Source organism: Microchirus variegatus (genome assembly GCF_963457635.1).
Source record: "Microchirus variegatus genome assembly, chromosome: 9".
Classification (NCBI taxonomy): Eukaryota; Metazoa; Chordata; class Actinopteri; order Pleuronectiformes; family Soleidae; genus Microchirus; species Microchirus variegatus.
Genome location: NC_139810.1, coordinates 25253911 through 25269343, shown reverse-complemented (window position 1 = coordinate 25269343; position 15433 = coordinate 25253911). Strand labels below are relative to the sequence as shown.

The 15433-nt window shown below is 42.7% G+C and overlaps 1 protein-coding gene across 1 annotated transcript; it reads left to right on the top strand.

Annotated features, from left to right (window-relative positions):
- Positions 1-1818: 1818 nt before the first annotated feature.
- On the top strand, positions 1819-6073 carry znf217 (zinc finger protein 217; the record flags this gene model as incomplete). Its single annotated transcript, XM_083895174.1, has 4 exons — positions 1819-3139; positions 3312-3419; positions 3760-5151; positions 5961-6073. The coding sequence occupies 4 exons, from the start codon at positions 1819-1821 to the stop codon at positions 6071-6073; spliced, it is 2934 nt and encodes a 977-aa protein (XP_083751300.1).
- Between the last annotated feature and the right edge of the window lie 9360 nt (positions 6074-15433).

Here is a 15433-nt window from a genome sequence, read left to right as displayed (position 1 = left end):
TTTCTACACTTTTTGCTCGAAGTCGGAGAACAACAGCAGCAGTGGTTTCTATTAGTGTGTGTGTGTGTGTGTGTGTGTGTGCTTAGGGGGGGGGGGGGCTTTTATCGTTTTTGGAAGCGAACGAGTTCATTGAAAGTGAAGCGTATTCAAACTTTCGGTGTGTGTGTGTGTGTGTGGTTCGTTTTAATCCTAAAAGTGGCGTCAAACAAATCGGCGAGCACTCAAATACCCTCTATATATACATATATATATTTATATACATATACACACATACACGTATACATAAGAGTGCGGTTAAACGCTGATGTGCAAACAATGTGTGTTGTCACGATTTAAAAAATAACGCGTCTGGAGGTTGGGGAAACGTGTCGAGTGCTAAGCTACGAGGATCCCAGTCATTATTATTATTATTATTATTAGGGTGTTCATTGATATATCGATCAGCATTATTCGCTCTGAAAGTACACACACACACACCTTGATCAAATCCGAACCCCCCCCCCCCACACACACACACACACACACACACACCAACACAACCCCCAACCCTGACCTCTGCTAATTATGCGCACATAGAAATGTAATAGCCGCTCACTTGTTTGCAGAGTTAAAATTGTGGAAAATGTTAACACACACACTTTCTGCATGGTTGAACAACAAGGTGGTTCAACAAACTGCTGCTGCCTCACACAAAGCATATGTTTGCATGTGTGTGTGTCTGTGTGTGTGTGTGTGAGAGAGATTGTTTGTGTCTATGAGTATGAGACGCATAAGGAAACACTGCTCAGATAACTGTAAACAACAACATAAACATGCATAATAATGAGGTCACGTGAGCCGTAAAGTATAATAACTAGGAAGTCACAGTTGGGATTTCCACCTGGTCAGATACACACTTATGTCCCATATGTTGTGTCCACTGCGGTCGATTCTACGTCAACACATGTGAATAATAACGAGTTAATCCATTAAATACGCCGTGTGAGGCCACTTCTGCATACTTTTATTCTGTTGCTGTTGCTGCAACGCTTGTTGGCACCGTTTTCCACCAGTCTTGGAAACCTGCTGGTCCAGTCGCTCCAGTCCTGAGCCACACAAATTAATATTGTGTCTTCGACTTGTCTTTTTTTTTTTTATTTATGTGCCGTGTTTTTATAGAGTTATTGCACAGTTGGTGCATTTTTGTGGCTTGTTAATTGTCAGCGATCACAGTTGTACACCTGGAGCACACCAGATTAAAAAACATGCGCTGCCAGGCAGCAGCTGATGTTTGCGGGATGTAACGATGACATCTCAAAACATTTGACAATTTAGCGGCGCCTCGCTGTGCTTTAATGCTATTAAATGTCAAGTTTTCATTAACTGGAAATCAGAAAGGTGCCAAACTTACGCACTTCAGTAACAACTGTCCATTCTTCTCATTCTAAACAGTGTAGTTTTACAAACCGATCCAACAAAATATATTATAATGATCACATACATTGATATTAATCCCACACCAAGGTTGTGTGATTGTGTGATATTTAATGACTCCCACATGGTTGAAAATAAATTCCTGTATACGTTACACATGGTGGCCCTGCACATAGAGGAAATGACTTGTCTGTGTAGTTGATTGCTAAAAAAGATACATTTCCTGTTTCAGTATGAGGGAAGCCGATTCTTTCTGTGGCATATCTTAAACTGATTTTTACTATAATTCAGGTTGTAAGCACCTCACTCCATTTGTACTAAAGAGACTTTTCTCATTTTCCTTCTCAGGACTCCCAACAGTCTGAACAGTGCCACGCTGCATTGTTGCTCCACCTCGAGAGAACAATGCCGACTCACTCTCTGCTGCCGTTTGTGGAGAGCCCAGATGGACTTGCCCAAGACATTCTGATTAGTAACAGCGCAAGCATCCCCGGGCCTGGCTCGAGCATGACGCCGCACACCACTAACTCGGAAAAGGCTCTGTTGCAATGCGGAGGAAACTCTTGCATGCTTTCTTGCATGTTCTGTGACCAGACCTTTAGTCACCAGGACGAGCTCGGACCCCACGTATTAACGCAGCACCCGACCACTTTCTACGAGCCCACTGTGCTTCGAGTGGAAGCGGAATTCCGGATCCCGGGAGAGAGGCCCCGGCCGAAGACGAACAGCCTCTCGAATGAGGAAAAAGAGGAGGTTCACAGCTGCATTGTTTGTGGCCAGATATCGCAAGACGCCAGTGAGCTGGAGGCTCATATGAGGAAGCACAAAGACTACTTTACTTACTGGTGCAATGTCTGCGGACGGCGTTTCAGGGAACCGTGGTTCCTCAAGAACCACATGAAGATGCACGTGAAACCGGGAGCAAAGAGCAAGGCCCAGCAGGACCTGGAGACCCCGGCCACAGTCAACGGCATCGTCCAAGAGCCTGCGACGGAGTCGGTCGTCACCGTTTACAAAATGTGCATGGTCTGTGGGTTTTTCTTCCCAGATCATGACAGTTTGGTTGAACACAGCAAAGTGCACAACAGAGAAGTGGAGCACGGCAAAGAAAAGGACAAGGAGAACATGGACAACACTGCTGAACCGCTTTCCAGCCAGGAAACATTCCTTCACCGTCTAAACCTTGTGCCTCGCTCTGTAGGAAGTACATTGCAACATGAGAGATCGTCAAAATGGGTTCCCCAGTTAGACCCCTTCAACACTTATCAGGCCTGGCAACTTGCCACAAAGGGCAAGGTAGCAGTTGGTCCTAATAATACTAAAGATATTGGCCAGGAAGCCAGCACAGACAATGAAGACTGCAACTCGGATAAGGAGGAGCTGAATAATATTTGGTCCGACGGCCTCGGGGGAGACAAGCCTGTGAAGGAGGTCCTGGGGAAAGCTGCAGGAGAAACCCCACAGCCACAGCCACAGCGCAGGTCTCTCATGCAAAAAGATAAGGACAAAGAAAGGCCGACCACTTGTCAGGAATGTCAGAGGACTTTCAGGACTTACCACCAGCTAGTTCTTCACTCCAGGGTGCACAAGCGCGAGAGAGGTGGCGAGGGAAGTCCAACTTCCTCCGTTGAAGGGAAGTTGTCAAGAGTCGGCTCACTGGAGCACGGGGAGGAAGGCTCCGAGGAGGGCTACGAGGACGCGGCACTGACGGAAAACCTCGCTTCAGGTAAATTTCAGGGTCATTTAAATGCATTGATTTATACAAATACACTGCGGTGCCAAGTGCTCCCTCTGCTGATGAGAGACGATGACACGTCTTTTCTTTTTTCCTCATTGCACTACGTCACTCTCCTCCTGACTGTGGATTCACTCTGTGCGTTTTGCGTCTGTTTTCGCAGGTGAAGACGGTTTCGATCGAGCCAAAGTGAGATCAAAACAGTGCAGTTACTGCGGCAAATCATTCCGATCGAGCTATTATCTCACAGTTCATCTGAGGACTCACACAGGTACGTTCAACTCTTGTACTTATTCACTGTATCTGGGCGAAAGTATTTGGATACGATATAGAAATGAGATTTTTCTGTCCTATTCTATGATTACAATTGTTGTGATATAAGTTTTTTTTTTATCAATTCTTTTGATTTTGAATGTAATATATTTTAAATAAGTTCAAAATATGAAACTTTACATTCCAATTCAAAGATGAGAACTTAGATTTCAATTGTTTCTTACGTTGTAGAACAATCAAAACTTAAAAAGCACACACTGAAAGTGCAAATTTTGAACAACCCATTTTTATGTAGTTATTTTTATTACTATAATGTGTTTTATTCTTCGCTCTTTCAGGTGAAAAACCGTACAAGTGCGCTTACTGCGACTATGCTGCAGCTCAGAAGACCTCCCTCAAGTATCACCTGGATCGTCGCCACAAGAACAAGCCTTACGTGGAGATCCCCAGCAGACCCGTGCACCCAGTGCCCTCTCCCAGCGATGGAAAACGAGCAAATGACAACGAAAGTCCTGCCCCGAATCGATCAAAACTCTGGGTTCCTGCTGTCAAATCGTGCGCCGACGGAACGCCCGAGAGCAAATTTGAGAGTATAGGCAGCAAAGTTGGCAAACCGCTCCTTCAGATAAATGATGCTGAGATGGAGAAATTAGTTGCCAAGTCTGCTAACTCACCGACTGATGATGTGCACATAAAATGCCCTCTGCCTGTTAACATGAAGATGGAAAGGGACGATATAAAGGAGGAAATCTCCGAGGCCCCATTAAATTTGTCCGTAAAAGTGTCCCTCTCCATCCCCGCCAGTGCGGAACCCAGGAACACATTAAGTCCAATCGCCTGTTCGTTTTGCGCATATAAAACAATGCACCCAGAGGTTCTGATGATGCACAAGAAGCTGTCTCATAAAGATAAATCGGACGGCGCAAAAAAGGGTCCGTTTGGAGGCGGTTTGAAACAAAAGCGGCACACGGGCTGTCCCCCCGCGCTCAACGGCAAAGACGTCGGCCCGCTCGCGACGACTGACAGGCGGCACCCTCGTCGGACCAAATCCCCGCCTCGTCAACCCGCAAAGCCCCAGGAGAGCACGCCTGCTAAGCCCACCGCTGCTCTCAAACAGTCTCCTCTCCGTGCACCCGTGCACGACGCTGTCCAGGAGACCCAGCGTTACAGGCAGAACGCCGATTCACACCCCACTCAGGACTCCTCCAGGTACGCAGACGTCATGAGGAAGCCCAACACGGGCGGCAACAAGTACGTAATGGACAGACCGGGCCTCCCGGACAGAGTGGGGATCGGCGAGAGGAGTTACCCTGCGCGAAGCGGCGTCATTTGGCACTCGGACGCTGCCAGGCTGTGTCTGTCGAGTCGATTTGCAAACCTCCCGCAGATGGATTTTGGTGAACCCTCCAACAAGAGACAGAAATACTCGATTCCCACGGGCAGGGAGGCCGACATCAGCGAGAAGCCTGGATTTAGACCGCCTTTAGGGGACGGATCCAGCAGACTCATTATCACCGGCAGAGGTGTGAAAACCACGTCGCAAAAGCCCGGCCCGTCCACGCTTCCCGAGACGCTGGTGAAGAACACGCCGACGGCCATCGGAGGAGGTTTAGACGCCGAGTGGAGCATGATGAACCTGCTTCGCCCCTACACGCCCAACGACCTGGCATCGCTTTATCACAGCACACCCCCGAACCCCAGTCACGGAGGACTGTCCAACCCAAGAGCAGGTATGTATTCCGATGTTTTACAGTAAAGGAAAATACAGTGGGGTCAAAATTAGGGCTGAACAATTAATCAACATGTTATCGAAATCGCGGCGATTCTCAAATCACAGGAGGTGCGATATTTTTTAAAGCCCAAAGTGTGAGTGATAATATAATTTTATACACTACCGTTCACAAGTTTGGGGTCACCTAAAATAATAATTTTGCACTTTCGTCAAAGAACCAGCAGAACTGTTTTCAGCTGTGCTAACATCATTGCACAAGGGTTTTCAAGGGTTTTCTAATCATCCAATAGCCTTCTTACACGATTAGCAAACACAATGTACCATTAGAACACTGAAAATGGGCCTCTATACACCTATGTACATATTCCATTAAAAACCAGACGTTTGCAGCTAGAATAGTCGTTTAACACATTAACAATGTATAGAGTGTGTTTATGATTCATTTGATGTTATATTCATTGACAAAAAGTGATTTTCCTTCAAAAACAAGGACATTAAGTGACCCTAAACTTTTGAACAGTAGTGTATGCATATCTTATTCTACAGACCAAAGAAATCCTTTTAAATATGTTTTTCAAATGAAAATAATGGTGTAAAAAAATCACCGTTCCCTTCATATCGCAATACCTGTCAAAAATTATCGCAATTAGATATTTATTCAAAATCGTTCAGCCCTACTCCAAATGTCTATAGCCACTATTTTGTAACACGCTGTAGTATTTTGTATGTCAATAAAACTAGGGCACTGTATACATCTGCACGTCCTTACAGTCTGGAGAGATAACACTGCAGATGTTCTTTTCTCAGGGGGCAGAACTGTGCTGTACCAACACTTACCCACTCTGCCCAACCTGCAGAGAAGAGAGCCCCCGGGCCCCTTCCCTCATCAACGCTATGGGGCTACTGACAAAAGCACCTAAAGTGCCATTTAAGGTAAAAAAAAAAAAAGAAAATAAGGACAACATTTTTGGAAATGCAAACAACAAGGACTTCCTTTTTTTTTGGATGTTCAGAGTCTGACCAGAATATTTTATACCCTGGCACTCGATATAAAGTCATATGTGAAAAAGACATTTTTTTTTTTTAGTCTTCTCTCCAGATCAAAGTGCTGCTATGTTATTTTGGAGAACTTTGTTCAGTGTACAGATTGGAGAAGAGAGATGGTCTGAGCTCAGGAAGTTGTCTATGCTCCACCTAATTTAAATACGTTTTCAGTAGAATAAAACTTACACTGCATAGACGCTTCAGGGTCTCGGTCTTTCAGTGTACATTTTTTTTGCTTTCTGTCTTGATTGGAAATCGCAGAGTATCTCTCTTCCAATATATTTCTCCACCAGGGTGCACTGTGATCCTTTTTTTTTTTTTCCACTTGACTTTTTGCTTAATCCACTTTGACCCACACTAATGCCTGTAAGTGTCTATGACATAACAGTAAAAATGTCTATGTGGGATGACAACAATTTACCTGTGAGCTTTCAGTACATTTTTCAGAAATTGTGTTAACCTAAAAACCTAAGAAGAAATGACCTGTGTGAAGAATTGCTGCTCTGTTCACGGAATGTCAATGGCCAAGCAGTAAATTAAGCACTATGCTGTTTTTTGTTTTTGTTTGCTTTTCCAAAGCACTGGATGGTTTGGAGGGTTTGGAGGGTTTGGGGGGGGGGGATTTTCTGTAGAATAACTTGACGGCTTTGACCCAGTGGTTTACAAACGGGCCGTATAAGTTGCAAGACCTCCTGTGTTTGCTGAAGTGCTCTACCTCAACGTTGTGCTACCGAGACATCGTCGTTCTTGTTCAGCCGCTGCCACTACTGTCAAATCGGCCGAAGCTCCGGTTAGTTTGCCGTTGACGAGAGACGTCGTCGACCCGTGTAAAAAAACACAACGGTGGGAAACGCGGACCAAATGCCATGCGCGTCGTTTGTCCTTTTGTGAAATGGCAAATGTCTTCCATCTGTTTGAGTGACGCCTCAAATGTACGAGCTGTAAAAGAGTGCCTAATTCCGTGGATTTCTATTGGCGTATTAAATTCTATTGTTTTTACTATGCAGAGTCCTGAAAGTGGAGTTTTTAGTGGCAGCGGTCAGTATGGATGATCATCAAGGGGCCTTTTCTTATTTTTTTTTAAAGTATGGCTGCATGGTTTGGAGAAAAACAAAAAAAACTAATTACATGACCAGTTATGCTGGCTCAGTTGTACACTGTGAACAAAACAAAAAAAAAAAAGTCTCAGGTTATTGTGTTATCTGTCGTGTAATGTAGTATTTTTTTCGCCACGTTGACAGGCTTTGGTTAAGTTATTTTCTGTTTGGTATTCACATTACATGTGTACTTTACTGTATGTACAAATGAAAAATATTGTTTGAGATTTGTATGACACATTTCAATAATAAAGTGTGAGGAGAGAAGCTCTGTGCATGTTGTGGTTTTTTGTTTTTTTGTTACTTAATGGTCAACCACAATCTATATGTAGTCCAATGCCATCCAAGCAGGAGTTAGCTGAAGGCAGGTTCACATCGGCTTCCTCAATAGGTCACGTTTCCATCCACATACTGTATATCCAAGCCTCTCTTGGATCAACACATACAAACACTCCCTTCATGTTCCAGGTTGTGAATGACAATCTACACAACAATAACGTAAACCTTAGTTTTTACGCCATACCGAGCACGAGCTTCTGACGGACACGCCCACCAACCACATCAAAGGCATCATAGCGCCCTCTTATCTACATTAACTCAGAAGTTTTTTTAATAACATCAAAGGTTCACAAAGCCACATTCCTTTCCTCTAAAGAATATTTACTCAAAGGCTTAACGACGCCAACTATCGTCAACTGTTCACAAATTACACTGTGACGACAAGTAATCCTGCACTAATCATTTAAACTAAATGAACTCAACACCGGCTCCTGCGCTACACGTCCTGTGTAGACGCTGCGCAGAAAACGGATGTAGCTACGCACGTGCACGACAGGAGACGGTTGACGTGTCGCATATATCTGTCGCTGCACTCCAACAGCTATTTTAAGTCTTAATATATATTGAGACTCTATACTGTAGCCCAAGGCTATTCAACTTAAGGCCCAGGGGGCCAGAACCGGGCCCTTCAAGCAATTTGGTCCGGCCCGCGGCCCATTAACCCATAAATAATGAATGTATTATTAAAAAGCCAATAAAACCGTATACAGCTTCGCCTATTTCTGGCACTTTGTGACACTTTGTGACACTTTGCGTCCCTTTTTGGCAAACACTAGCACAGCTGTAATTGTAGGCAGCCTATGTATGTACCAGAATATTTTGCATTGGTAACTGTGTCTTGTTGGTACTATAACTTATTTTTTCCACTAAGAGCCAACTGTAGCAGTTGTACCTGAATATTATTGGTACTGTTACTTATATTTCTGCAAAAAATAGCCTGTTGTGGCCATCGCACCTTAATGTTGTTTATATTGTTACCTCTAATTTTGTAAGAGCCAATTGTGACTGTTAAAACCAAACTGTAACTGTAACCTTTTTGCACTAGACGCAAATTGCATTGTACCTGAATGTTGGTGGTTTTGTTACTTAACTTTTTTTGCACAAAACTAGCAGCTATTTCGATAAATAAGTTCTAAATAATTTATGACATTTTGTATGTATTTGCATCCGTTTACTGTACATGCAACATGAAATATTAGTACAGGGGTTGACCGGCCCACTGGCTGGACAGCCTTCTGAAAAGCTGGCCCTCTGGAAATTTTAGTAGAATCGCCCTACTGTAGTCTCTACAGTATGCCCTTTAGTTTCCCTTTTCCCAGGGTGTGTTGAAAAAGGACCAAATTAATAAAATGTATATACATAGAAAATACCCTTAAAATTAGTACAATTTAGACCCATTACTACTTTTTTTGGTTTGAGTCTGTGCCCAATGGAAACTACTACTTCAAGAGTGAATACTGTGAATCTAAACCTAGGCATAGATGTTGATCAATTCAGTTATCATGAGTGGAATGTGATGCCACCGAAGTGATAAGATAATTCCTGAGCTAAACATTTCCAGCATCTTTCAAACATCCACACAACTTTGCATTTTGAGGAAATGTCTTAATTACTCCCTTTTGCCATCGGGTTTAATCACTTGTAAATGACGGCATAGGAATAAACATGCAGTCTCCATCAATGACTGCGGTTGACCACTAGATGGCAGTATTGACAAAGTCTAGATTGCAGCCTTGTTGGATGGCTGGTCTGTGTGTTCAGTCAGAGCAGCAGACCTACAGTAGTATTAGGCCTGAATAAAACTACACAGCATGGGCCAGTTAGAAAAAAATCGGATTATAAGGCTTGATATTTAAGTAGTGTTCGATACAGAATAGAGATTAAAAGAGCACAGATTATTATTTTGGATCTACTGCACCTGCGACCACACCTTTAACTGGTGATGTCACACAGGTGTGAGAGCCGAACACGCTCGCTCACTACGTCACTCGGTGTATAATTAAAGGCTTCAAATGTAAGAGTAGATTTTCCCCTGAGTGATTCTCAGTAAACACGTGGAACTTTAAAAAAAAAGAAGAAAAAGACAAAGACTTCCTGTCGGGAAGTTTAGTTACAGCGTCTACATCAGCGAGACGCGAGGATATTGTTGTCGACTTCCTCCGTGTCTGTAAAAAGGAGAAGGCTGACACGGCCGATCATGGCTGCGCATTCTGCGAAACAATAAATTGCAGTGGACAATCTTCAGCACATCGGATGCTTTAAAGTTTGATTCTTTCCTTCCTTCTTTCCTTCTTTCTTTCTTCCCTCCTCCCATTTTGAGTAGACCACATCTGTTTGCTGTCTGCTCCCCTGGGCCTGCACTGTGTAATCTATTGCATTAGCTCACATTAGTGCATATCGCCCATGGGCCTTGGTAATCACAAACGCAAAATGAGCATTTCACTTAGCATCACCCTCATGTACCCCCCCCACCCCACCCTCCACCACACACACACACACACACACACACACACACACACACACACACACACACACACACACTGTGGTAAACTTAGTGCAAATGCGTGGCAGAGAACGCAAGTTGACAACAGCTTATGACATGCGTCCAAAAGATCCCTGTGCCCAGAAGGCTGCACAAGGGTTTTCATGTCAAAAGCCCCATTAATGGGCAAAGATACACTTTGAATATCAAATTCTGTGCGAGAGTGTGTGTGAGTGTGTGTGTGTGTGTGTGTGTGTGTGTGTGTGCATCTGTTTCCAGAAGTTTGGCTTCAACTTTTGCTTTTAGCCGTTACAGAATTGAACAGCACTGCAGGCCTTCCGCTCTTTCTTTGGCCTTCAGGCCTCCAATCAGTTTAGATTAAATATATCGATTGAATTAGATGTACAGTGTATATAATGGCATTAAAAGTTAAGATACAGATCCATCACAATATACTTCACAATTGTTCTTTATTTTAGTGATCCCTTTATTTTCCGGGGTTTGATCTTTATTAAAATCTATGACAGTTGCTGCGCGTTTACGTGCAAATGCTTCGGCATAAAACACCTGAGGTTTTTTAAAGCTCCTTATCAGGTTTATTTCATCACATTAGGGTTTTTGCACGTGGGTAAAGATTCACACAGGAACACATTTCAATAAACACGTGCCATTTTATGCATCGGTTGCGATCCATTCAACGCGAATATCGACTCTAAGTAAACTTAACATTTTCTCCGTAGTCTTAAGCGCTCGCCTCCTATTTTCAATTGTTGCCTCCAAATTGGAACTTGCACGAATTAGCGATTGGGCCGACAACAAAAAGCGGAAGCGGTCAATTGTTGAATATCCTGTCAGAATGTGAGGCAAAGAAAAAAAAGTCTGCCGTTTGCTGTGATTGCTCATCATCGTCACCCCATTCCTCTGAGGGAGAGGAGCGATGTAATGGTTCCCACAAAAACAGCCCCTGGCCTGAGGAAAGGGATTTGGGTGTCTGGAGACAACAGGGGCCATATGGAGCAGGCTGAGATAGCAAGGCACATGTACAGAATAATGGATGACGTGTCATGTTTCATGTTGCCGAGAAGCCATCAAGAGACTTTGTTTGGGGAAATCAAAAGGCTCACACACAGCAAATGCGACTGTTGTACCACTTAGCATTTTTCTTGCTTATTTTTATATTGTGTGATGGGGGGGGGGGTAGGATAAATATAGGTCTGTATAACTATATAACTTAATTTCAAGATACAGGCGAGAATGGTACGATATTCAGATAGGAATATCTCAACAGGCCTGTTGTATAATTTTAACATAAAAAAAATGTATAATATCACCGTCTTTAGATGATCTATAGCGACTTTGTTGATCTTCTGGTTCTTCTGTTAGTGCAAACAAATACCCACTAAAGACCTGGTGTGTAACATGTGGAATAAAGTGGAATAAACTATCGGTATTTAGAGGTACGTATTCGCTTTAAAAATAAAAATTGTTCTACTTGCTTAGGCTTGGAATAATCTTTTTAAATGTACTTAAGGCAAATAAGGCCTTGCCTTACAAAGGCCGTCATCTTGCGCTGTTACGGACAAACCAGCCAGGACGTGTGTTTCACAGAAGCTTCCTAAGTAAATGAAGTACATGCTTTTGGTATGTGAAGGCGGATGTACTTCCACGACATGCTTGCTAAAATAAGGGGTGAGCAGAGAAGTCCTTTGTGGATCCCTCACCTGTGGTTCTCCCTAAGGTTTCTACCTTTTTTCCCTGTTACAAGGGTTTTTTCCCTGGTAGTTTTTTTTTTCTTACCCTGGTCGAAGGTCTAAGGACAGAGGATGTTACCAACCCTGTGAAGTCCCGTGAGACAAACTACGTTTTGTAAACTGTGGGCTATACCAATAAAGATTGATTGATTGAACTAATCTGCAGTCTTACCATTAGATGTCACTAATTCTGACTCATTGGACCTTTAATAGTTAACTGCTAGTAAATGATCGTCCCGAACAGTTGCCACCTTTGGCATAGAGGGAAAAAGGGATGAATCAGGAAGCATATTTTCAAAATTTGCAACAATGATGGCTGAGGAAGGAGGACACATTGGTGACGAAGAGTGTCATAAGCCGTGTTACAGTATGGTTTGGAATGGTAAAGCCCTGGACGGGGCTTGCGTTTTGACTGACGACAGTACCTTATAGGTATAATTATAGGCAGGGTCTGATGACAATGACAGACAACAACACAATGGACAACAAAGGAGGACACCCAGCAGCTCGTGTTTTTTTCTGCTCGTTTTGTGGCTGTCTCAACAAGACGTGAAACTTTGTATGAGATTAGACTGCGGGCTTTGAAGAAACACCGGTCAAAAAAGGGAGCGACGCTTTCCGACTCCGGTGCGCCAAGGGAAAAATGGAACGGTTGGGGCTGGATATTTTGGTACTATTCCTAATGGAAACGCAAAGGAAATCCCGTTGCATGGAACAGGAGGCAAAGTAATATGTTTCATTTTCACATGAAGTGTGATTAAAAAAAAAATTACATCACACTGTGATCATCACCTCCACTGAGTGATACCAGTCAAGTTCAATTGAAGACCACGTATGCAGCCATACTGAAATTCACTCACTGTTTCAGTTAGACCCACGCAGTACGACGCAGTACCACTGTATAACTGCACTGTTCCAAAATTGAGACACGTCTTGTTTTCAATTTCAACGAATGTAAAACCACACTGGAAATCCAAAAATCAGATATTCAGGAGACGATGAAATCCGCTGCTGTTGTTGTGTGATAAAATACTCCTCTGTCCAGAGCTCTACTGCCAGAGGGGCCACTGTATACTTAGCCCCCCCCCCCCTCCCTCCCTCTCTCTCTGTCTGCTCTACCTGCATGTGGAATAAGCCGAGCACCTCACCTCTGTTTTTCTCCCAGTGTCAGAACTACACTTAAGTGCTGTTTCTGATACCCATGAGTAAGCCTCATAAAAGCTGCCCCATCGCCGCAGTGTTATTGTTTCTCGCGGATGATTGATTGATGGATGAGGGCTGACACTTCAATGAAGCCATTTCCACTGGCATCTCTATCCGATGATGTGCAGCGTATATTTTCCATCCACGCCTCATTGCTCGCCTGTGTCATTCCTGGAACTTCATTTACACCATGTTCCCTGAAGGACCTTTTTTTAGCCCCATCTCCCTTTTTTTTTCTCTCTCTCTCTCCCTGGCTCCTCTTTTTATCTCCTCTTTTTTTTTTTTTTTTTTTTCCCGTGCCATAAAATAATGCTATTCCTCGTCGACTCTGGAGGGGCCCGGGATCATTTGCGGGGAATGATAAAACCGAAGGCACGGAGGGGGTTATTTACAGGAAGTGTAACGCTGACAGGGTCCCACTGTTCAGCCTTTTTTTTATTCATCGTCAGATGCCAAGTCCACGCTGAGGCAGGGCAGGGGCTGTGATATACATTTGAAATGCACTCGCACCTTCGACTGCACGCGCCGCAGAATCACGCACACCGTTATCTCCGCGAACCAAATAAAGACCCCGCCGCATTCCGATATTCTCCCAAAAAATGTTGTCCAAAGCTAAAGTTAAAGTCTATCAGATCAACGGCAGTGTGACTGAGGTGCCTTCTCTGAGACAATTGCCTGTTTTTTTTTTTTTGCTCATATGGGGAGCAGATGGTAAGCAGGCATCAGTGCGGCAGGCTTTCTGGGATGACAGCCATGAGATTCCCCCTCAGGTGCCATTGGAGCCCCTTTAGAAAGAGAGAGTGATTGGTAGGACATGGCACTTCCTAAGCAACTGCTTTCCCTGACTTTCCCAATGTTACAGTTTGCGCCGACAAGCTCCGGAGCAGTAAATACGGTGTAAAATGTCACAAAAGAAATGATGATTTTATTTTTTTTTTACTCCGGCTGCTGCTGTGTACGTACAACAGTACATTCTTTACAGACGATGAGATGTTTTTGCAGATGCCTTCGTTTTAAATTACATTTCACACTATTTCATCAACAGGAAAATATATGTAATTTTTTTCCTAATTAAGCCAGCGCCTTCATATAAACAATTCAGAAATGTTTACAACACTAAAGTGATTTTAAGTATTCACGGTGTCAAAGATGATTAACAGTTAATCGACTTTCTGTGCTGCGACACAATACAGACGTAATAATATACAATAATTCATCCTTATGAATCTTAAATCTTATGAATTGATAATATAGATAATATAGCACATCTCAGTTATGAATTGTTTACCAAACACTAAATGATATAAATGATTAGGATAACTTTTCATACATATACGATCAGTTCAAAAAATAAATATTTTCCCAAGTGAGTGCTTATTGTGCATTAATTATTTATACAATAATACAACATACTCTGTGGGTATTTACTGCATATTTGGAGTGTTTACACTTACTTGGATGAATAAAGTGAGATGAATATAGTTTAGAAATTGAAATATAGACTTAAAGGCCTTTTTTTTTTAAGACAAAGCCAAGATAAATAAGTAAAATATTTACAAAAACACAAGGCAATGTGGGATACTATGAGTTATTATTAGTTGTCACGTTAACGATACGTTATAATGCATTTAAATAAGATCCTATGTGCAAATTATCATCATGTGAGTTTAAAAATATCTGTAATCTGAATGCATACGTGTTTTCCTGTTACCAAACATTGACTAAAACTGTACCTTTATTTATTTTTGATTTAACCAATTACAATTACATGTATACGTGGTTGGCTATTTTCTGCTAACGTTATAGCTAAAAGTGTTGCCTTTGTGCGGTACAGTTATATATATGTTTATATATGCTAACAGCTGTGCTGCGGTGTGTCATAAAACATTTATGAATTGTTTATAGTCATCCAATAAATGCTAAATATGTTGATTCTGTTTATTTTGTAGGCGAAAGGCGCTAAAAGACAACTGCCTACATTATATATTGGTATTATTAATATCCAGCAGATCCATGTGAATTAGATCTGCAGGCGACCACAGTTGAACACAGTCGAACACATTATGCATTTACTGGCTTTGTGTCGGCCTTGGTGTATTTGACCTTGGTAGCTATCGGACATTTTGGTTCATCAGGAAAGATGATTGTTTCCTTTAAAGGATATTAGGATGACTGTGTCTAAGGGAAGCTGACATGGCTCCCTGCATCCCTGATGGTTTCCACTCCGTTTCTTTTATAGTCACTCAGTCGGTAAGGGAATAGTGTCCCACCACAGTATTTATACATTAAGCAAGGTCTCCCTCCGTAGAAAAAAAGAAAGAAAAAAAAATACAATGCAATGATTGGCCCAGGAGTATAATTTCT